Source organism: Neodiprion lecontei, chromosome 5 (genome assembly GCF_021901455.1).
Source record: "Neodiprion lecontei isolate iyNeoLeco1 chromosome 5, iyNeoLeco1.1, whole genome shotgun sequence".
NCBI lineage: Eukaryota > Metazoa > Arthropoda > Insecta > Hymenoptera > Diprionidae > Neodiprion > Neodiprion lecontei.
The window spans coordinates 13,045,214-13,070,647 of record NC_060264.1 but is presented as its reverse complement, the minus strand read 5'-3'; the positions used below and the strand labels follow the sequence as shown (position 1 = coordinate 13,070,647).

Here is a 25,434-nt window from a genome sequence, read left to right as displayed (position 1 = left end):
AAAATTTGTTCAAGATAAAAAAAAAGTTGCTCAGGATTAAAATAATGTTATTAATGGTTGAAATAATTTCTATAAATATTTTATTACATTTGTAACTTATTTTTATGAACAAAGTACAAAGTAAAACTTATAAGTAACAATTACACTGATTTTTATTGTTCTTTTTGTTTTTGATTCTTCTCTTGTTGTTTCAAACATATATTATGTATCATTTTTTTAAAATATACTTTCTTTAAAGTTCTTAATAAATGTTTGGTAAATTTGACATTAAAACTAAGAGGTATTATTTTTATTTGTTTGTCGAAAGAAGAATATATTATAAAGTCCGTAGATGGTAAATTAAGTATTGCCATACTTATTTGAACTTGAGCGTAGTACATGTGCTTAACTTTTAGAGTTACTTCACCGTGCTGTTCTGTTAACCATTTAATTGCTTTCACAGTTTCTTCAATACCGTTACGTTTACCCTCTTTTGGACATTTAATTTCAATGAGTTTAAATGGTTTGTTATCTTTAAAAGCAATACCATCCGGGGAACAACCTAACCAAGGATTTAATTCTGAAATAACTAAGCCACACTCAACTATTTCCATAGACATTAAATTAGCATAAGTTTCCCGTGCATAAGTTTCTTGCTCTAAATCATATTTTGTATTTTCATTCCTCAACGAGGGACTGTAAAAGTAATCATTAGATTTTTTTTTCCAGTCTGGATTTTTATTCGAATAATAAGTAAATAGTGAGTAAGCTCTACTAGCTGTTATCCGGAGTTCTCGTTCAGCTAGCCATACGGAATAAAGCTCAGTACTTTTCAAACAAATTGTTAAAGCATCCGTTGACAACTGATTAAAAATTTCATTACAACAATTTCCAATAACGCGACCAATCTTAAAATTTTTTAAATCTGAAAGTAATTCTGATGACTTTTGACTATCGATGATGGCTTGGAGTTTTTCAGGACATAAAACTAAATTATTATTATTATCATCATTATTAAAGTCTGTGATAACCTCGTGTCTTCCACATCTGTATATATTAAAAAAAAGGAAGGAAAAAAAAATATATTGGTAAAAAATTTACTATAAAAAAATTATTATCCAAAATTCGAAAAAATTCACTACAAAAAAAAATTATGTATGTGTCAAATATAAAATTGATGATGTAAAATATCTACAAAAAAAAATCAGTAAAAAAATTAATTGAAATTAATTAAAGCAAAAATTATTTACATATGCTTTGCTAACGCAGACTGAGGATTATCTTCCACCATAATTCTAAGAAATTCATCATATTCTGCTTCGTCTAATTCAGTTAAACCATTGTTTAAACATAGTGGAGGATCAGTAGTAGTAGATGATGTAGTAGCTACAGGTTGAGTATTGTCTCCAGGTGACGTGTTGGCTTGAGCACCATCTGACTTACGATTTTTTTTTTTTTAATTTTTTCTTCCTCTTTTTTTTGTTTCTCTTCAAAACATTTGTGTTCAAGTAAAGGCTTCATCTCATATTTCTCTAGAGCGAATTTATGAGGTGCACTCCAAACACATTTTTTATCAGTACATGTTATATCTTTGAATTCTTCCAAATTATTTCTGTAAGTATAAAAGAATAAAGTCAATAATTCCATAATTATTTAATAATTTGAAAGTTGATTAATCAAGTGAAAAATATCAAATATAATAATTACCGGTTACAAAATAAAAGTACTACTACAATATGTTTACAGGTACTTCCTAATCCAGCTTTACATGAGCATTCCATGCCAATTATTTTTCCGTCTTTCGAAATTTCACCATTTATTTCATGAGGTTCAGTTTTTAAACAATGTTGTAAACAAAACGCGAGGATATGATAAACATCACTATCATCACTATGATTTACTGTACCGCAGTTCAATAAATGATCACCATCAATAATGTTTTCTCCACTAGTAAAATTTCTACTTGTAGATGTAGCTGAAGCAAATTTACAAATTTCTTGTATGCTTACACGCATTTTTAATTTTTAATAACTTTATGATTAATTGTCACACGTTTGCTTGCATGCAACAGCTGACTCCAGAGTCCTACAATGACTAGTTCATTTTTTAACCACCAGGCGGCTAAAACTTAAGCCACGCCTCTCCCACGGATCCCAATAGCGCATTACCGATTTCGAGGCGTGTTGATCACGCCAGGCGCCCAACAAATTTCGCGATATTGTTTCAGGTCCAGGATACCTTGCGGACGATGTTTTATTGTGCACGCGGTAAGTTCTCGGTCATTTGCTCCGAGTGACCGAGGAGCGGAAAAAATCCACGTCACAATATATATTAAATATGGTTCCTCGCATTTCGAAGGGCGAGCGCGAACAATTATTAAATGAAAAAAATGCAGCCAATTTTTTTTCCGTTATAACTACCACATCCAGCACACGTGAATGACGTTCGTTACAGCTTATTCGAATGATTTACGTGATCACAAAATAACTGATTTTGAACAGAGAGAGAAATAACCAAGATCGAGAAACGACGCACAAACAACCTCACGTCACCGCATCTCTAGTCCAATCAAAATTAGAATAAAATTTCAAACACGAAGTATACAGATGATTCGCAACACTTTTCGAACAGCTATTAATCACCGTATACATTTCAATTATGGATATCGATTCTACCGACTTACATCCTACTCCGTCACCAACTGTCACCTTTTGTTAGAATCTATCGTTTGAGTTTATTCTTCTAAAATTTTCGATAGCGACTACCATTTGATTTGTTTACCGATGTTGACTATTCTGTTGAAGCTTAGAAAATTTATTTTGAACCTTTATAAGGTTTAATTTGTCTGATCATCGACACTTGTAAATTCAATCGAGAATATGTAACTAATTGTAAGTTATCTGGGAATTTCTTTGACATTGGTTGGTTTATTCATTTATCCATCGTCAGCTGCCTTTGAATTCCACTATGCTACTAGTTTATGTTAAGTACCTGAACCTAACTGAGCCATTCGTCGAATTCCCTGATTATTATCTATCGTGCCTTTTCTTTTTATCTAAAATTCACGCACACGCATCCGGCGTCCAACAATTTTCTCTTACTTTTGTTCAATTGTCAGGCGAATTAGGGAATTGCGCTGAAGTGTCAACGGTAAGTCCTTAACTAAGGGTAACAGAAATTTATTATGACACGATAAATGCTCTTTAAATTGACACACGTCAATTTTCTATCCTCATTATTCGCTGTGTTTGTATTTTTGTCTTGCGTATGCGCGGAAGCAAGGGCTCAGGATTGGTGAAGATACCATTTTCCCGTGTAGACGACAGACTGACAAACGCGCGAAGGGTGAAGAAGAAAGTAGTTCCAGTGTATTAATGACTTAATAAAAGAGTTACAAAAATCAGAAGTACTTAAAACCAATGATTAATATTATCAGAAGAATGAACACACTAAAAATGCAATTTTTACTGGAGAAAAATCACGTTTCCTGGAAATATCATTATGTAGTGTGGAAGCACTCTATCTCGCTTTTACTGTTTTAAGATGTTGGTGAACTTTCTGAAGCTCTGTCGAACAATAGAAAAGATCACCCGTTCAAGTTTGGATTATATAAAGTAGCCTTCACAGTGATTTCGGACGCAGCAGAAGTTTTCGTTCCTTCGTTTGCTCATAAAATTGACTTCGTTAAAAATAGTACTCAAAATTCATGAACTCACTCTGTTTGGTTGTCCTCAAAGGTTATGGCCCCCGTCAGGTCGACGTATTGCTTCCCCGGTTTTGCTGTACCTTCTTCGGTGTGATATGGTATTGTAACGCGACCCCGAGCCCCACTATAGCGAACTACCCTGAGGGAATATTGACCAACACTCTCCACTATCTCTACGTCGCGTTCCGGGAATCCGAAGACACCGCTATGGTCATCATCGAGGATCATTACCGTCGCCAAGCTCGGCGACGAAAGCGTTGCAGGTTGACTGCAGTTATTAAGTCTGAAACACAAAAAAAAAATATTCAGGCCTCACGCAATTGTTGTTAAATAATCCAATGTTAATTTTTGTGTACAAAACAATCCTACACCTACTGGTTTGACGTATGAATTTGTGAAAAATGTAAAACATCAGTGTACTACAAATAATGAGTTCTGCTACTGTAAATGTCCCATCAATGCAAAAATATCTCATATTTAAAAAAGTATGCCAAGTTACTAAAACCACATCACAATAAAAATACAAGAACAATTTAGATATTGCCGATCTGGGTTGGGAAATCAAAAAAGAACCCCAAGCGCTAAGGTCTCTCAGCAAGTAGGCATACGTCGTGCTTTCGGAACTGGTTATTTTGTGAAGTCATATCGAAACATCATTCCAAGCGCTACGTAATTAACGGGCACATTCAATTTTTAATTTTCATTGAAATGATTATACTTGTTCGTGTCTTGTATGCTCCCGTGTAATAATGTATCTAAGGATAGATCTCGCCATTAAATAAGTGTACTAGATTTTTTTGTACACTTTTTTAACACAATCAATAATACATGGGAATGTTAATGAAAATTTGTAACTTGTTTTTTTTGTCACTTGCAGCTTAGATTCATATTTTATAGAACTGACAACTTCATAAGGTTGAGTGAATTAATCAGTTAGCTTCGAACAGATTATCGTAAAGTAAGTTTTAGATGAGTTAGATCCATTTCATTGATGCTATTTTTTTCTCGTACGAATTGCCGTTCATTGAGGTCCTAATATCGTTGTATGCGAGTGTACGGGAGCGCTGAGGTTCAGGCGCTTGTGATTTAGCTCTCGTATACGATCGCACAAAGCGATGTTCGGTAAATGCATAGGGTAATTCCGGGTGAGATGGCCATAGTTTTTTGAAGTGGCTGTAATTTTCAAAATTAGTTATCAAAAAGAAACTCATTACATCAGTTAAACTTTATTAGGTTATTAAAGAAATTCTGACAAACTTGAACGTTTATATTGCACAACAAATCACTAATAAAAATTAAATTACAAAAAAGTGCAGTTGGCCATCTCTCTCGATGATCATGGGAGAGATGACCTAGGACGTAGGGACAGATGGTCCTACTTTGTCTTGGAGATCTTACGTTGTTCTTTGGCCTTTTTCTTCTTTTCCTCGCCGCATTTTTAGCACATATCATCAAAATCCGTGTAGTTTTCATGCATCCAGGTCTTGCAGTTGATACATTGCAACCAATCTTCGATTTTTTCCGTTTTTTCATAGTCTTCTCCACATCCTACACAGAGACAAGCTTCTTCTTTTGACCCATCGTTATCTGAGTCGTCAAAGTCATTGCTACTGTCTAATAAAAATTCTTCGTCACTGCTATAAGTCTTTTCTTTCTTTATTTTTCGTTTTTTTACTGTAGTTTTCAAAGAACCTGCACTGCTGACAGTCTTTTCATTCTTAGGATTCCGCTTTTTCATAATTGATTTTAAAGTATCTGCAGCTTGTTTGCGTGGCTTACGTCTGTTTTCCTTGTCCAATTGAGCTTCCATGTACGAGCGGGTTGTGAGAACTTCAGCTACTCTTTTTGCCCGCGTTCTAGTTAAATGAACGAGATTTGGAACTGGAGACAGCTGCGTTAGTATCTTAGTCGGTGTCTCTTTTTTGAGGTTTTCGTGCTCTGAAGTTTTAGATTTCTCTTGGGGCTTTTCTGGAGCAGTAACGGTACGGATGACTCTTTTTCCTACTTCTCCTGCCGATGTTGAGGGTAAAGTCTCATCACTCGCATCAGGTTGATTCACTATAACAGTTTCCTGTGAATAGGCATAGTCAGGTATAGCGCGTGGATTAAATGTATAAATTCCCGTAGATTTGAAGCCTGACGCAGCATTTCCATGGGTAGCTGTGTAAGGTGATAAATCCAAATTTTGAATTTATCCGCGGTTAAAATCGAATTCTATAATCGAAGAATTAATCGATCCTCGATTTCTCATTTCCCCCCCTCCGATCACACTACCGAGTTCGCTTTCGTGAGCTCGGTCTCTTGGCTCTAGGACGTCGAAGGGATCGGTCGTCCGCTCATCTCTCTATAGTCAACTCAACGGAAACTGGCCAGTAATTAAAACAAGAGTTAACGTGGAGAAAATATTGAAATCATCAACTTCGGTTCCGGATTCCAGTCCCAGGGCAGGAGCCAACGTGGGAAAAAACGAGCATCATAGATAAGTCAAAATTTGAATTATTGTTTATTCAAAAATGTCACCGAACTCCGAGACAAATCAGAAAACGATGTATAAATTGGAATGAGTGTGTGTGTGTATCTGTATGTGACTGTGTGTGAAAAAATGTGCTTCATATGTTAAATAAAAGTAAAAATAATATGAATTGATTTTACAGCTGCCTTACCCCATGTCTGATTGAGTAATTATCCAAACTGTGCTCGACTTATGCGTCGACCAGGATGATTTTTAAGCCAACTACGACAAGCCTCGTAGAAGTGAGCTTTCACTGATTTGAATACCGCCCTGTTCAAGGGTTGAAGGTAATGGGTCATGTGACTTGGCAAGGACACTAAAACAATGTCATTGCTAGATGCAAATTCAAGCATCTCTACAGAGTTGGTGTGAGACGTGTGACCATCGAGTATCAATAGAAGTTTTCCAGCAAGCTTTCTTGGAAGGAAATGATTCTTGAGCCATTCCAAAAAAATGGCTGCCGTAATGTACGCTGACTTCTGTGACATAAACAGGACCGAGCCTGGAGGCATTCCATCTTCGAATTCGGGTTTTTTATTTTTGCCTTTCATGATGCAGGCGGGGGGTAAGAATGTTCCTTCACTATTGCAGCAAGCGATGACAGTAATTGTCTCACCTTTTTCGGTTGATGTTATTGACGAAACAGACTTAGAGCCTTTTTCTGCAATCACTGTCCAGGATGGTTGTTTAGCTGCAGCCCAGATTCATCCATATTGAATATGTTTGAGGGTTTTTCAAACAATTCATTTACTTCAAGCACGTGTCGTAAAACTTCAAAATAGTCCATTACCTCTTTCTTATTCATCCCTTGGGATCTAGCTATGGAAACGCCTTCAGCCTTCCTCACTGATAGGGTTGGATGTCTTGATAAAAATAAAATCAACCAGTCGTAGCCTGCCTTTTCTTTTTCATTGGAGAACTTGTGGTTTATACCCAACTGTTGTGCAAATTGATAGGCAATCATGCGTACATCATCTCTAGTGACAGGGAACCCAGATTTTTGCATTTTTTTTATGTGTTGTACCAGGCGTAATTCATTTTCGTCTCCAAATGAAGAGCTGGGACCCATCCTTCCTTTTACTTCATTTCCAGTTTTTAGGAGTCGTTCCAAAGTTTTTCTGGGTATTCCATTTATTGCGGCAGCGGAGTGAATGGTTTGACTATTTTTAACTGCATTTATTGCCTTTGAGAGCTGATCCTGCGTCCATGTACCGCGAGTTTCTGACACCTTGCGCACTTACTTGTTTGGCATCTGAAACAAATTGAACACAAACGGTAAAACCACTGAATTGGGTGCTATATAATAGGAATTGATCAACAATATATCATGAACCACATTCCGGGAGAGATGGCCATATGGCCATAACACCCTTTGAATTCCAGGCCATCTATCCCGACCACATGATAGAGATGGCCCACCCCCCTGCTGTAATATTGGCGGTACATGAAATCTTTTTTTGAGGTTAGATTGTTGGGTGTACAATCTCCTTCGATAATCAATCACAAATTCGGTATGAAACAACAAAGTAACTCGATTTTGATGTCCTACTGTCCAAGTTAAAATAATTTTTCACCTACTTAGAAACGAGAAGTTGATGTATTACGTACCTTGCGAAGTTTTTCGGCACCGCACTATCATCCGTGAACTTAGCTGTCATGGCAGAGTAGAACTGACAGTGATAGGTCGGCTGTGGGCGGAAGCTTTAGGAATTATTTCGATGGGCAATCTCTCCCCTATGGCTATCTCACCCGGAATTACCCTACTTATTGTAATTGAATTCACATGTCGTGAGTAAAAATTAAAATATTTTGTAGCAAACTAGTAATAACAAGTCATTGAACGGATGAATTGGACAAATTAGAGCTTTTGTTTCATATGCGGCGTGAATTATTCAAACGTACTGTTTTCATACAGTATCAAATTTTTGTTTTGTGTGATTGAATTAATACTACCTCACACTGTAAGAATATGTGCAACTTATACTTCCACGTCACTATTCTACGTTACTAATGCGACAGATAATTGGCCGTGACCTCTCTGTCGATATAATTCCTAATTGATTTTCAATAAAAATGTGTCTACCAAATATGTAGGTCTTGGAATAATGTTTGGATATCAATACACGGAATAGCGACGTCTGACTTCATGACGTATACCTACTACCCAAGATTTCGTAATGCTTGGGGTCCTTTTCGAATTTAACGACAGAGACTCACAATGAATAAATTGTTCTTGTATTTTTATCGTAATGTGGTTTTGTTAACTTGGCGAATTTTTTTGAATTCCAAATGTTTTTTGTCTAGATGTGATTACTTTTTGTAATTATGTGGCAATAATACTACTGTCACGTAATGACTGATAAACTAGTTTTCAGTTAACCACAACTTTTATAACTGTTAAGATCCGTAGCATTCATAGTTAATATCGTTAGTTTGACTTATGATCACCATGATTCGAACGCGAAATCGTAACACTGCTGATCCAATTGGCGCATCTATACACACATATCACTATCTAAATTTTCTAACAAATAATCAATAAATAGCAAGATAAAACGATAGAGAAATTTTTTTATTCGAAACACTTTTTATTCAAAATTTAAGGACAACAAGTATAGCTTAAGGTATTACGAGCACGTACCTCGCTATTAGACAAAAATACGTTTTTTTTTTTATATGCTATAGCAAAAACATGTACGGAAACACCTGCAAAATTTCTAAGCGACTTACCGACTAATTATAATATTAATTAATCTGTGAAGTGAAGATAATTATCCCACACCATATCGGAAATCTGTGTTGACACAAGGTTGAGATATAAATATAGACCTTTCGCGATTAGACACGATAAATAAAAAAAATGGTTACATGTTGAAAAAGATGTCACCATTACGTACGTCTCATAAAAAATAAGGGTCACGGGATATTCCGATTAGAAATCGTCGATTGTATTGACTAATTATTGCGTGCGTCGGCTGCTTCTGCTATCGTGGTGACAACGATATAGACTTGGCAACGCTGCATGGCGCCAGCTGTGCTCCGATCAGTAGGAAAATGAACCGTAGCCACGAAGCATATGACAATGCAATGAAAATTGATATCGTTTTTCTGAACGATCAATTTTATAAAGAATATGAGATAACCATAAATTAAGTTTTCTCAAAAGGCAGGTCCTTTAGGTTATGTCCATTATTTCTATTCAATTTTTTGATATTTTCAGTGCAATTAATGAGGGAAAATTATATGGAAAATGAGGGTTAATGAAATAATAAGTCACAATATAATATTGACAATGCAGCATGTATTACAATAAAATTTGGCATCCTTAATATCCTTAAATTACAATAGGCTCTTTATATAAATTTTTTTCAAATTATGATTAATGATGTTTTATTTTTTCGACATAAGTCACGACGGCTGTAAGAATTTTTTTATTTTTTGTGACTCGCGGTTTTCCTCTAACGTCTTCGCCAAGAAGAACTCGGATTCCTTCTGCCCCGGAACCTGCATAAGCTTTTTCTAAACCCTGCATCGTGATCCCAGCCTTACTCATATTGCCTCTCATACCAGCTGATACCGTTTCTTTCATTGCCTCTAAAGATTCTCTATTTCGTGCACGTATAACTGTAATCTTTTCTTCCTGTAATATTTCACTCGTCGCTTTTGTCTTGCTTTTAATTACATTTTTGCTGATTGCACTGCTAGAAACAAGTCGATTCAGAACTGACACGTCGTTAACAGCGTTATGAGCACCCTCGGCTGCATTACAGCCCAAAATATCTTCCGCAAGAGCAATTTGACTATAACTCTTTTTGTTTTTCTCCCGATTAGGAAGGTGATCGCGAAAAAGAATCGGGGTATCGGAAAATCCCTTTACGATCGATTGCGATTCTCGTAGTAGTCCGTATTCTCTCATGCAGCGCAGTATAATCGGCGCATCAAACCTATCACAGAACATAAAACTTGATGAAAAACTATACCCCAATATTTAATGAACGTGTAAAAGCACGAGGTACGATAAAATATCCGCTTGACCTAGAACTCTTTTTATTAAGTGATTATTTAGGATTAAATACGTCTTAATGTTCAGTAAATGTTCCGATAATCAAAAACCACCTCACCTGAAACCGTTATTAGCAACTAGAATGACAGAATTTCCGATACTGCGTAAATATACGATGAAGTTGTCGAGTGCCATTCGAGGCGGTGTAGTCTTCACTTGAGCGTCATGCACAAACATTTCGCCTCCCGAAACTTGCCCTTTGATGGTACCATATTCACGTTGAACTTTTGACTGTGATGGGTAGCTGCTATCTAGCATATCTCTGCCTTATTTGAAAATCCTGTGGTCTCCAAATCCAATAATACAATTGCGGAATCGTGAAAATCGGATGATTGTAGAGAAGTTTCACCTGAAAAAAGTTTTTTTTTTATTTAACAATTTATACTTGTTTTTTGAATTATTCGATTGTTTCAATTTTTTAAAACAATTTAAACTATCCGCCGGGCTATGGAATGGCATGCTTACACGAAACAGTTGACTTAGTTATGAGCTCAGAGACGCAGGTCAATCCACTCTCAGTTTCGTATGTAATTCCTTCGCGCCTTTGTGCCGATGCTCCCTTTGTCGATCGTTCATTTTTGTTAAATAGTCTTCGCTTTTTTATTTCTACAGTTCTTGATTTTTTTACTTTTGATCGTTGGATATCGTCCTTTTTGTTTCGAAATTCCTTTGTTATGCTACTCGGCGATAGCTTCAATATTTTGTGAACGTCTTCGATGTAATTTATTCCAATATTTTTTTGCGACACCGATGCAGCAACTCGAAAATTTAGAGATTGCGATCCAGCGTAGAATTTCGATTTTGGAGCTTTGCTAGCTACTGTATGATTAAACGATTCGTTGGCCTCGCTCGAAGCAAACGGTGACAATTTTTCTGAATTTTGAGCAAAACGAGCAAATATAGATGTTAGCGAGTCACGGAGTCCAAGATCATCAAGCGGCTGACCTTTTGGAAGCCCTTTGTGTTCATACTTATCTCTCAAAGTCTGATAGCCACACCAATCGCCACAGACATTACGTTCTCCATATGCGTGACAAACAATATTTCTAATTGCCGAAGCTACGGCTGCAGGATCGCCTTGATTTTGTTTTAGCGCAAAACTGAAGGATCGTGAAAGATATCCAATAATTTTTACCGAAATATGTAAGCCATATAAAGCATTATTCAAAGCCTTTGACGTGTGATTCAGATCGGACCATTTATCGATTTTCGTTGTAGTTTCTCATCGTACAGCCGCAATTGTCGACGAATCGTCGTCTCCTATAAGTACTGAGACCCTGACGTTCTCGTTTTTCACCGAGTTATTATTCACAACCACTTGGACCGCCATGTCCGGCTCCATGGATTCGGCACTTCCCTCGTAATTCTTACGACAGTCGTGATCAGCTCGAGCATGCCCACGAGCGCACATAGCGCATGCCTTACTTCGCACCGCATAACCCAAGATTTTTTTTGAATGATGACCAATCAGAGATGAGTGACCTGCATTATTAGATAATTGGAAATATACTGCTGGCATGTTATAGAATAACGTAAACAAAAGCGCCACTACTAACCTGAGAGGCTGTTATAAGCACATCCAGTTCCCCTTTTTTGCCATCTGGCGTCGAACGATGCGATAATGGCTACTTCAGGGTCGTCCGCTGTCGGATCTTTTTTCCACCTATGCAATATCACAGAATTTTCTTCTTTTTTCTAACCTATCAGACTCGTTAAAATAAAAAAAATCAACAGGTGTACATTAGACTGGGCCAAAAAAATTGACTATTTTTTTTTTTGAAAAATATATTGAGAATATCATTCAGTATGGCAAAAAAAAAATTTCATGAAATTTTAAGCCCTTACTATTAACTTTAAGAGGTCTATCACCGCTATTTTTGATTTTTAGTAATAATTTGATGTTTTACGTCAGAACTGTCGAAATATTGAAGTGAAAAAATTTATGTTCACTTATCCCTTTATAAAATTAAATTCCCTACAAAAAAGGTCTGATTATAGATTTTTGTCAGACAAGCCGTTTCCGAGTAATTAAGGTTAATAAATTGATATAATTTCTTGAGAATTAATCGAGAATTATTACAGCGATAAGTTAGGCTACAAGAATTTCATAAGACGAAAACCAATTGGATCAAAAGAATTTTTCGCGACGGACATCGGCTATGTTCGAAGCATGTGAGGATTTCAGCTTCGATTAGCGAAGCTCTTTACTTAAGTCCTGGCGACAGTTTGTGATAGTCGCGTCAAAGAGTTATAGAAGAAAAAGCAAAGAACGATTGTTTTTGAGTGAACATTGGCGTAAACTGGCGTAGGCAGTTTTCTGGTGTGGCTGCGAAGCGGTAAGCTCTATCATATATAGTTTGTAATTGAGTTAGCAGAGCACTCGAAATTTGTTTGCCGATCTCTTTGATTGATGGCCGTACCTGAGTTAATAATTCATTAAGTACCTTAATGAATTGATATAATTTCTCGAATAATTCTCGATTAATTCTCAAGAAATTATATCAATTTATTAACCTTAATTACTCGGAAACGGCTTGTCTGACAAAAATCTATAATCAGACCTTTTTTGTAGGGAATTTAATTTTATAAAGGGATAAGTGAACATAAATTTTTTCACTTCAATATTTCGACAGTTCTGACGTGAAACATCAAATTATTACTAAAAATCAAAAATAGCGATGATAGACCTCTTAAAGTTAATATTAAGGGCTTAAAATTTCATGAAATTTTTTTTTTGCCATACTGAATGATATTCTCAATACATTTAAAAAAAAAAAATAGTCAATTTTTTTGGCCCAGTCTAGTGTACATAAAATCGACTCGGAACGTAGCATGGGATACTTAATAATGAACTTACGTAGGATATGCACGGCGATGAAACTATTTAAGTTTTAGCTATACGGTACAATTATATGTATCCACGGCAATACCAACTCAGCTTGTTGTGTCAAAGTTTCGTGGCTTGCAGCGACAGTCAACGATTTCTCGATTTGTATACAATCCCGACAACTATTTTCTGCGACAGTTTCAATTGCGTGTCCTTCGAGTCACTCGTATCGTTTCATTGTCGTAGACAATACTGGAATATTAAGAGCAGATAAAACTGTATTCAGTTGGGCCTCCCCTATACCCGCATCGATCACTGCTGCAATTTATGAAAAGACGAAAGAAAATTTCACAGCAGAGAGACACGAGAATATCACTAGAGAGTAAAAGGAAAATGTTAGTGTTAGTCGTTAAAATATGACTCGAGTGAGAGCAAAATAAAAAATGAGAATTAGTTCTACAGCTCGAAAATGAGTTGATTCATCAAAATTAGGTACACTGCATACCTATAGCAGCTTTAGCATTCACAGCGTACAACCGATGATTTGCCTGGCGTTTGTTCGTTTTAACGATGCGATTTGTATTGCACTGAGTACATAAAACGTCCAACTGGCTTGCCGGACCAAATCTCTCCTCATTTACAATATGTCAAAGGGAAAGGGGACGGTTACAAAAGTTGCACCAAAGATTGTGGGCGAGAGTAGAAAATTCGACAATACGACGTCCAGAGCAAACTTTCGTTCCTGGCATAACCTCACTTTCCACTACTTTTTTTTTTCTGGATGCGCGTACATTATTTCGCCACTTGTGCAACTTGGTCGATACAAATCGTCCTTTGCTACGTCCGTGATCATAATGAAAACAATGCTGACTCATCGTGAATCATAACAAAATCGCAAACAATTTTCGTGGTGGCATACACGTAGCACACGACCGAAATTCTAGCGCCTGAGTACAGTGTGGCCGTTTATATCGGTGGAATTTTAAAATGATATAGCTGGTTAGACAATGCGAGTCTATCTGACTGTTGATATAATATATTCCGTTTCGTATAATTCAACACATGAGCATGGTACATATTTTCAAAAAAATCTCGTTACGTACTTTTATTGTTATTGGACCTAAATTTATTATTATATCGCTTTTTCCAATTTTCATAATGATAGACTTTTAATTGACTAGCTACTCCGCTCGTACTACCTTAATTTATCAATTCAAGTACTCGTATATCGCTGTATTTCACAGTTTTGAATTTTAAACACAACTTACCAATTCATTATACATGCCGCAGACTCACAATCAGACCTACGCTGTAATATCTTGAAGTATATTATTTTGGGAAATTTGCACAACCTCAAAAGTCAACGGCACACAACATTCAGTTACATGTGGTTTTTTCTGTTTTTTTTTTTTTTTTAGTAAGATGAGCTCAAGATTCTTGCGTGATTTTCGACTTTAGTTTGATTTACAAACCTTGCGGTGTTTAGGTCTCAGTAGAATTTCTCGTGCAGCGTGTCTCTATTTAGAATTATGTTGTGGGTCATTCCTTGAAATAATTTGTTTTACACAACGCTATAATTTAAAGTACACATTTATTAACAATAAGATGTTCTTTAAATCGATTTTCGAAATCTGGTTTCACAATGTTGTTATTCACTTGGTTAGTTGTACTGAAGTTCGAAGGTTTTGAATGTGAGTGTTCTCTAATTCAGAGCGATCTGTGAAATTCTTAATTTTGAAGTGTTCTGAATGGTCTGAAGTCTAAATTGATTCTGCAATTAATTTAGTTCTTTTCTTTTCTGATTTCTGAAGTGATTCTCTTTAGCATCCGCCTGGTTCAAAAAGGATCTTCAACAGTGGGACATCTGGAAGAGACTCCTGACTGAACTTTAACTACTTCGGTGCGAGACGATTGGTCTTAAAGAGGCCAATCCGTGCAGTGCTGACAAGATAGTTAGTTGCAAAAATGCATACTTGAATTCTAAGAATGATACTCTGTGAATTGCTCATCTTTTCTCTTCTCACGGTCCGTATTATACATTTGGTCAGTGAGAGTTCATGAACCTGAGTTCCATGAATTTCGATTGTAGACCCACGTGGTCTATGTGTCAGTGGGAATTAAAAGTATAAAGTCAAGAAATGAAAACGATATATATATATATATATATATATATATATATATATATATATATATATATATAGAGAATGCAAATTCGAAAATTTTGGGTGAATTGAAAAATCAAAGACGGAGTCAGGTATCGAACCTGGTGTCTAGAGATGCTTTGCCGGAGACTTACACCACTAGACCACCTTGCCGTCCTGACTGCAATGTCATTAATTTCTTTCATCACCTGTATTTGAATTTATTTTGGTTCATGTGCCGTGTATTTGTAGAAGTTGCAGATTGATCCTCAAGAGGCGATATATATAAACATTCATGTAATACCATGCAATGGATATATATATATATATATATATATATATATATATATATATATATATATATATACTAGCAGCCCATCCCGGCTTCGCACGGGGATATAATAATATTATGTAATAATATAAATGTATTATTTTTCTAGAAACTCACTGTAAACATTGTGTATTTTCTTCTATTATATTATTATATGCCCGTGCGAAGCCGGGATGGGCTGCTAGTTAAATTATAAAGTTTTGATCAATGAAGCACAAATAAGTAAAAAACAGGATTAATTTCACTGTATTATCTTCATTATAATATGAATGCAATTTACACTTTAGTCTAAGTAACACGTGGCCGGCTATGCTAACACCAAAAATTTAAAAAGTGGAAATAATTGAATTGTACGGTATTTCGTTCACTCCAAAATAAATTTAATTAATTTTATAGCGTCAACAACGGGTGGTAATTATGCCGTTAAAATGTAGCTTATATGACACGTTCGTAGATTTACCATAGCAGCGCCATCTATTGATTACTTACTCAACCCAGTCGAAAGGTATCGACATCTGTTAGAATCATTTGGAGTTAACAGATAATCGTGACTGTCAAATAATAACAGTCAAATAATTAGCAATAAATTAAAATTGCGACTATAATTTGAGATTTAAACTATCCTATCTCTCAAGTTGGATCGAACTGCACATGGTGTGCGTATTTTATTATAATCGGTTAAGTGGTTTAGGAGTCCATTGAGGACAAACATCGTGACACGAGATTTATATATATTAAGATATATATATATATATATATATATATATATATATATATATATATATATATATGTGCAGAGCATGTTCTGGAAACATTTTTTCAAGCGCACGCATGGTTTGAGGACATTTGTATACTTTGGGGACAGGACTCAAATTATCCATATATTAAACGCAAACTTTGGGGACATTAACAGATTTATATATAAAGCATGGTTTGAGACCATCGAATCTTTTTATACGATATTTCACATAAGCTAATAGAGGCATACTTTGAGACCATCAAATTCATATACTTGACCGATAGTTTCAGTACATTTCGCAACATATTGTATAAAACGCATGTTTCAAAGCCTCCTGAATCGTATATTATTCAAATGATTTGGGGACACTTTGGAATATACATCGCCGCATGCGTGGCTTATAACCATATATATAGGGACGTCACAAGTTCGGTTTTCTTGACAGATAGAGGACGTCACCGCTGACAAAAAAGGTCCTTGGAGGTACCACAAAATAGTGTATGGTTCAAAAGTCATGAATTTCAGAAAATTGCCCCTACTTCAAAAAATTCCAAAGTTATGTGATGATCGACTCGGAATCTTGAATTGTGGATTTCGGTGACTTAATAGGGTGACTTGAAAAAAACCAATAGAGCCGGGTGGTTAGCGGGCATCTGGATTCTGAGACTGCAAAACGTGCGATGCGTGATTTTGCGATCCTGCGTATTCTGGGGCGTATATTTTCGTTAAAAAAAAACTGAGAAAAAATACTTTTCAATTTTTTCTGTAAGAACTGGCCCCCGCGACAAAAAAAAACTTCCTTTAGTCCACCTCCAAAAAGTGCACCATTTTTGAGTTGTGGATTTTTGAAACGCCAGCTTGCGATTGGGTGGAGCTAGGATTATGCTGATGAAATTCCGAATGTAAGTCGTCATTGCCAAAAAAAACCGTCTTTTAAGGCAGCCCGAAAAAGTTCACCGTTTTGAGGTTATGAATTTTCAAAAATCAGCAGTTCAAAAAAGAAAAAAAAAGAAAAATTTGTATACTGGGATTCCGAATCTAGGACTTTGACGAATTGGCGACGGAATTTCGGGAAAAATCTGTAGTCAGTCGTTATGGCGATTACCTGGAGCTCAAGTCGGCGAAATGTGCGATGCGTGAACTTGCAATTGCGGGTTTTCGGGGACATTTACTTTCTCGAAAATCCTTATGGAATAATTTTTTTCGATTTTTTTCATGAAGAAACAGGGCGCCCGTAATAGCAAACTTCCTCTGAGCCACCCTCAAAAAGTGCACCGTTTACGAGTTATGAATTTTTGAAAATTTCAAAATACAATTTTTTTCGAAATAATGGGATTTTGAATCTGCAATGTTGACGAGTCGACAAAGAAGCTTGGAGAGCAATGTGTAGTGGATCGTCATGACGAGTACCTGAACCCCGAGTCGGCGAAATGTGCGATGCGTGATTTTGCGATTGCGGGTTTTCGGTAACATTTACTTTTTCGAAAATCCTAATGGAATATTTTTTTGACATTTGTTTCTTCAAGAAACAGGTCCCCGGTAATAGAAAACTTCCTCTGAGCCACCCCCAAAAAGTGCACCGTTCTCGAGTTGTGAATTTTTGAAAATCTGAAAGAAAATTTTTTCGCAAATAATGGAATTTTGAATCTGGCACGTTGACGAGTCGACAAAGAAGCTTGGAGAGAAATGTGTAGTGGGTCGTCATGACGGGTACCTGGACCCCGAGTCAGCGAAATGTGCGATGCGTGATTTTGCGATTGCGGGTATTGTGGGGCGTAGACTATCATCAAAAAAACGGAGAAAAAATCCTTCTCAATTTTTTTTCTGTGAGAACTGGCCCGCGCGATAAAAAAAACTTTCTTTAGGCCACCTCCAAAAAGTGCATCATTTTTGAGTTGTGGATTTTTGAAACGCTAGCTTGCGACCGGGTTGAGCTAGGATTGTGCTGACATAATTGCGAATGTGAGTCGTCATTGCCAAGAAAAAACGTCTTGTAAGGCACCCTGGAAAAGTTCACCGTTTTCTAGTTATGGAGTTTTGACTGACTACCACGCGATCGGGGCGAGGTGAAATTTTGCAGATCCGTCTCTGAAGAGAAGTCGTTATTGCCGACAAAAAACGTTTTTGAGGCACCCCTGAGATGTGCACGGTTTGGGAGTAATAAATTTCTGAAATTTCCAAAATGGCCGACATGTTCGAAAAAGTTGCCAAATGATGTGTATCAATTTTTCTCGGAAATACAAGTACTCGTCATGAAAAAACGTTCTTCGAAGGAACCCGGAAAAATGTACTGTTTCTGAGTTATGAATTCTTTAAAACTTCAAAATGACTGCCTCTTTTTGAAAAAGTTCATGAAAGATTTTATTTCGATTTTTTCTTCGGGAGTACAGGTCCCCGTCATAACAAAACGTCCTCCGAGGCACCCGCGGAAAGTGAATAGAATCCTGAAGCCAACACGGGAATAAAGCCAATTATTCCCTCGGATGATGACTGCCCTCGCTTCGCTTAGGCAAGTGAACCCACTCCCGGGAGTAATCTTTGACTTTATTTCCCTGTTACAAAATGTACTTCTTTCTGAATATTTATGATCACCTCTTGTTGGTTTTTTTTTAAAATACTTATCGACGAAAAACATCAAACAAAAGCTTCTTAAATACTTTAGAGCAGGACTTGATTTTTAACAAATAAAAGAAAATTAAAACGGCCATTTCGATGTGTTGATTTCGGAGAATAAAAAACTCTGACGAAATACTGGTTTTCTAGGTCCCTTAACATTCCATTTTTTTCAAGTATTATCGGTTTGAAACGCTTCTTTTAATCTAAATAGCATTGATATTAATTTTTTCCAATAACAGGACTGATGATCGAATTTTCTTCATACGCAAATGTGAAAATCGTCAAAGTATAATTCAGTTATTGAATTCATTTAAATTACGTATTACAAAAGTAATTTGTGATACACTTTTTTTGAATTTTCCATGACGAAGTTCATTTGTACCTCAATCTTCCTGAACTCCCAATTATAAATACCGGGAGTATTCGTAACTTGAGGACAGTCAAGCGCCGGCAGACAGGCAAGCGGAGTTACGTCAGTGTCCTCGGTCAGATTTCAAGAGATCAGTGGGTTCGTACCACCATATCGTAATATTATAATATTATTATAATATTATAATATGGTAGTACGGACCCACTGATCTCTTGAAATCTGACCGAGGACACTGACGTAACTTCGGTTGCCTATCTGCCGGCGCTTTACCAGGGAACTTCACCGAATACTTCCGGTATAATTAGGTTATACATTTTTTTTTTTAACTACACATTACAAAATCAGTAATCATCAATGAGATTCACTGATCTCTACACCCAGAGATCAGTGATGAGATTTTTCACGACATTGCACAGGAGCTAATCATTGGATGATACAATAGAACGTCTATTTAATTGGCAAGTATTGGCTCGCGGATGTCCGTGTCTCGCTTCGCCGTGATTCGCTCACGCACAGGACGCGGATCTTACCTAACCTCAAATAAATCCCGCGCCATCGCCTGTTGCATTCCCTCCATTGCGTACCCAAACCGGCCCAAGTGTGTGATTTTGCGATCGTCGCAACGTGCTCCGTGCACTAATCGACAGTGGGTTTGCAAAATACCGCTTCTGTGGTACGTATATTTTTCTCATCATGAAGTTCTGAATTTCATACTTGATTCCTTACTGTCAGATGATGTACATATTATTAGCTATAACAATATTATCGTCTCCACGAACGTGCAGTAATTAGAGGTTATGTCATTCGTATTTATCATCAACCGGCGTGTTTGAAGTCAGAATTTTTTATTCCATTAGGATTTATATCGTTGTCGTTTTTCTATAGAAACCATGTTTTGTTTGGTGCGATTTGATGACGGTGCATATTCCATCGTATCATCTGATCGAGTCAGCGTTATCCAGGATAAGGATTGTCAAGTTAAATGGAAATCTGGAGCTAGATATCGCGCAGTGTTAATACAAACATCTGGTAAGTGATTCTAAAATTTGAAAATGAATTTGGATTATCATTCAAACGTTCACGTCTCTTGGTGATTCTCAATAAAAAAAACAAAAAAAAACATGCGAGACAAAAAATTCTCATCTAAGGCGATTTTAAATAATGTTTCCCAGTAAAATCTTGCTAGAACTTGGTGAAAATGACGAGACAAAAAAAAAAAAAATTCATATGATTACTCCAGCGCCACAGCGTATTAAACCTCAAAATCATTAATGTAGGAATCATTTCACGTCAAGCGGGAAAGATTTGGCCAAAAATATACCTCGACGTTTCCATTCTTTTTTTTATCTTACAGAGTATTTGGGCAAAACAAATACACGACATTTTTTACATGTTATTACGAATTGAATAAATCTTATTTCATTGATATACATTATGGTATACAAATCATAGCTGTCAATTTATTTTGAAACCTGAATCTATGCAATTTATTGGTGCTTTTCTAAGGTAAATTATGCATAGCATTTATTTACAAAAATTGTCTTCTTTTATAGCTTAAAATTTCTGTCATTACCTACAAAATGATTTTGAAAATCGAAATGAAAAATTTGGAATGCACTTTTTAAAAGAAGAATGGGTGATTCTGTTCGAGAATTCAAGTATTACTCGAAAATGACGTAAATCTTTCAACATTTGTTTCGTGACATTCAACTTACATTACACGATTTTCCAAGAATACTTTTGTTTGTCTGGTCAATGGTTTTTGAGATATATTCAGTTAGACTTATAAGCAATAACGGAATCATTTTTGCAATACTTTAGTAAGTGTTGAGAGAGGAAAAAATAATCCAAACCAATAATTAAACATATTATTTGTACATGTGGAAATACATGTGGAAAAGCATTTAAAAAATTTGGTGCATTCGTAAATTGCGGGGTCTTAGTGAATCTTGAAAGGCCCCATGTATGAAGAACCAATTTTGTATGAAATTTTTTACCACTCAGATACAAAACAATCCTTTCTTTTTGTTGCCAGATTCTAAAGAGCAATTACGAAAGTGCCAAGAATGCCACGAAGTTTCAGTATCGTCAGACAGTACGGCTAGATCAATCGTAGATCATGCAGCGCAAGAAAAATTCAATCATTCTTCTGAATTACCAAGAAAAAACCAAAGCCATGAAATACAGTGTTTAGGTTGTTCAACACCCGAAAAAATTTCATTACCTCCTCCAGATGAGCTTACGCTATCAAATATTACATTCAACATCACCTCAGCTGACAGTAGTGCAGCCCCCAGTTGTACAGATATTTTAAATGTTGTTGGAAAGGACTGGCTAGATGAATTTGATAAGACGACAGGTGTTGGAGATGTATGTTTAGTAGAAGACACTAATGATGATCATGTCATGAATTCCAATAACAATAATTTCACTCAGCAATTGCATCAAAATGAAACACCAAATCAAAAACCAAAACCGGAACGCAGTAAACAAAAAAAACAAATCTATTCTGCAGTACAAAAAAATATAAATAGAAAACAAGACAATCACAAGGAAAAACAGAATAACGCTGATGATCAAATAAACAATAACAAAAAAACTGACCATTCGAAAACAAACAACAATAAACTCGAAAGTAACAATCAATGGCAAGATGATATCGATGAAGAATACAATAATGACGATGAGGAATCCAGTGATGACGATGATGTCGATGAAGAATACACTGATGACAATGATGATACCGTAGAAGATTCAAATTATTTACCTAACTCCAACACCTTCAATATGACTTCTCGAGTTTCGGGAGTCAATTCAACAAAAAATTTATCACGGTCATTTATCGATGCGTCACCTCTGGATGTTCGGTCAGTCACCATTCCCGCATCAAAAAATCAGACAGTCAGGTCTACAAAGAAGTACTTTTGTCCATTTTGTAAGATATTGCAAACTAAATTTGCACGCCATCTCGAATTGAAACACAGAAATGAGGCTGATGTGAAGAAATTTCTGACTTTTCCAAAAGGCAACCACGAAAGAGCGAAAATAATCGAAACAATGCGGAAGTATGGTAATTTTCTTCATAATACTGACAAGAGTTTGAATACTGGTATCCTAATAACTTGTAGACAGCGACAGGCTAAATATGTTCGATCAGTTGAAGACTATGTCTGCTGTTCAACCTGTAAAGGTTTTTTTTCTAAACAGACTCTTCGACTTCATTCCAAGACATGTAATCCTACGCACAAAAAGGGTGTCCGAGACTTCACCGTTATGGGGAGGCGTTTGACGGGGTATATTCACGAACTTGCTGAAGACGTTCTTCGCCGAATAGTATTCCCAGTTTTGCGGGATGATGAGGTTACGAGATCCATAAAGTATGACGAACTATTGATTCTATTCGCCAACAAACTATGCAACAAGTATACCCATGTTCATCAACACGATATGATTCGAGCACAATTGAGACTCTTAGGAAGATTTAAATTAGCTATCAAAAACATCAACACGAAAGTTGATGATTTCGCTTCAATTTTCCGTCCAGAATTCTATGACTCAGCAGTATTGGCCGTGAGAGAATGTGCTCATTATGATTCAGTCACACAAACGTACAAAACACCAGCTGTCGCCACCATGCTTGGTACTTTGTTGAGAAAATGCATAAGTCGACAGAAGGCGCAGTGTATTAAGAAACAGGATTACGAGGGAAAAAAAGCTGCTGAAGATTTTTTAATATTATTCGAAGATGATTTTCCAACTACTGTGTCTAAGAAAGTAGTAGAAGATCAGACCAAGCAAAAACGTCAAAAACAAGTTACTCTTCCCTCCAAACAGGATATTCGAAAGTTATATGACTATCTGAAAAATAAATGTGAGGCAAGTTTGATAACGTTGGAAGCAGAATTTAATTTGTCAGCATGGAAAGATTTAACTGAATGCACACTGATTTTAGTTCAGATTTTCAACCGCAGACGGGCCGGAGAAATTGAAAGACTTTCGATAAGCGATTTTGAGAATCGAACCGAGATTGACGAAAATGTCAATGGAGATCTTTTTCATCAGCTATCGGATGAATCACAACAATTCGCAAAGCAGTTTGCGCGACTGACAATCCGTGGAAAATTAGGAAGGACTGTTCCTGTTCTGCTTTATCCATTGCATGTCGTCTGTTTAGAGACAATATTAAAATATCGAAGCGAAGCAGGTGTGACAGTTGATAACGAATATATCTTTAGTGTGCCTACTTTCAATCCTCTGAAAAAAAAGTACCTAAGAGCATGCATACTCATGAGGAAATTCTCACAGGAATGTGGTGCAGTGATGCCTTGCTCATTACGTGGGACCACATTGCGCAAGCACATTGCGACATTTTTTGCCATGGAAGGAATTGGTGAAAACCAAGTAGCAGACTTAGCTAACTTCATGGGGCACCACCAACAAATACATAAAGAATTCTACAGGGTACCAGTTCCAATTAGAGAGATCACACAGGTATCTCGTTTACTGCAGACTGCGATGGGTGAAAGCGAATGTGAAGGAAATAGTGAGGGAACCAGTGAAGATGACGACGACGTACTTGATGAAATCCCTCAACAAGAAATATCTCAATCAAATTCATATGAAGAAAGGTCGACGAATAGTATTGAAGATGGCACCAGTGACGATAGTGAGATGGGCATTGATGAAATGGAAAAAACGTCCTCAAATTGTCGTAGTAGTAAGTTAACAATTACTTTGTTGCTCGTTTATTCATTCTGTCATTCGTAAATAATTTTTGTTTTTCATTCTAGCTTCTCCATATGGCAAAACAAAACGAGTAAGATGGAGTACCCAAGAGAAGAACGCAGTCAATAAAATATTTGGTGATCCTGCTAAATGCAAAAAACTTCCGTCTTTGGAAGAATGTCAGAAAGCAATAAGAAACTGTAAAACTTTGAAGAACAGACAACCGCAAGTACTGAAAACTTGGATTGACAATCAAAGAAAGTCAGAGTCTCGTCGCAAGGTCGTTACGTCCCGTTGTTCAAAAATGTAAAAGCCAAATTTTGATTTGCCCGAGTTAACAAAAGCAATAATTTTATAGAATAGTTTTGTCGCGATCGTCCAAGCATATTATTATAGCACTTCACTTCGAATGAAATAATTTATTCAAATGAAAGTTGTGTTCAGAGTAATCATATAACGCCACTCGATGGAACAAAGATTTGGTCTAATTTTCGTGGGGTTCAAGAGGGCAGTTTTTACATGGAATGATTTGAGTCCAACAGCTTCGTATAATATGTAGCACAAATTTTTGATACTATACGTATTTCAAGATTTACTTACTTGTCTGTTACTCTCTTTTTATTTAGAAAATAGATTGTCTGAAGGACGTACAGTCATTATGCCATGAATATCGATTATATTCGGTTCTTGTACTTTATTTTTATTTTTTTTTATTTTGATACTATACGTCTTTCAAGATTTACTTACTTGTTTGTTACTCTCTTTTTATTTAGAAAATAGTTTGTCTGAAGGACGTACAGTCATTATTCCATGAGTATCGAGTATGTTAGGTTCTTGTACTTTATTATTTTTTTTAAGTTGAATATGAATGTGTTCTGTAGCATTGAGCGGTTGAAAAAACTTACAAATATGCGTGGTATACTCATTAACATGAAGGTGTACTTGAAGGAAAATCTGCAATTATTCGAAAACGGTGAAATAGTTTTCAAGGCGTTAGTCGATCTTTGTTCGAGTGCAATCACATTTCAAAAGAGTTTTTTTAATTTTATTATTATAATATCACGCGAAACGTAGGCTTCTGATATATATTACTTAAAGTTGAACGTACTTACTGGAAAATACGTGTAGTTAGTACAAACTAATATGAAAATCTTATATTTTTTTCTCTTCTTTTATGATAAAACTTCTTGATAATGTAATTTGTATTGTTTTTATTCTTTAGCAGTATTAGATGTGACATTCGTGATAATACTGTAACCAACCTAAACGTTTAAAATGTATTGCAATTACTAAGTAAAAAATGTTTGAGGACTGACTAAAACTGTAAGTCTTATGGTACAAATATTGTGGTCTTTATAAATACAACGTGATATTGACGTAAGTAAGTAGTGATAAGTGGTAGTAGTCTTTTAGGCCGTACTAAAC

General features: G+C 36.1%; 1 protein-coding gene across 8 annotated transcripts in view; it reads right to left on the bottom strand.

Moving 5' to 3' along the window:
- LOC107227349 (sodium/calcium exchanger 1) overlaps positions 1 to 25,434 on the bottom strand; it is a 1,225,609-nt gene that overhangs the window by 1,043,405 nt on the left and 156,770 nt on the right. For all 8 annotated transcript variants that reach the window (XM_046741324.1, XM_046741325.1, XM_046741326.1 and 5 more), the window contains exon 2: positions 3,696 to 3,968. In XM_046741324.1, the coding sequence (XP_046597280.1) occupies positions 3,696 to 3,968 (273 nt within the window). The remainder of the gene's footprint in view (positions 1 to 3,695; positions 3,969 to 25,434) is intronic.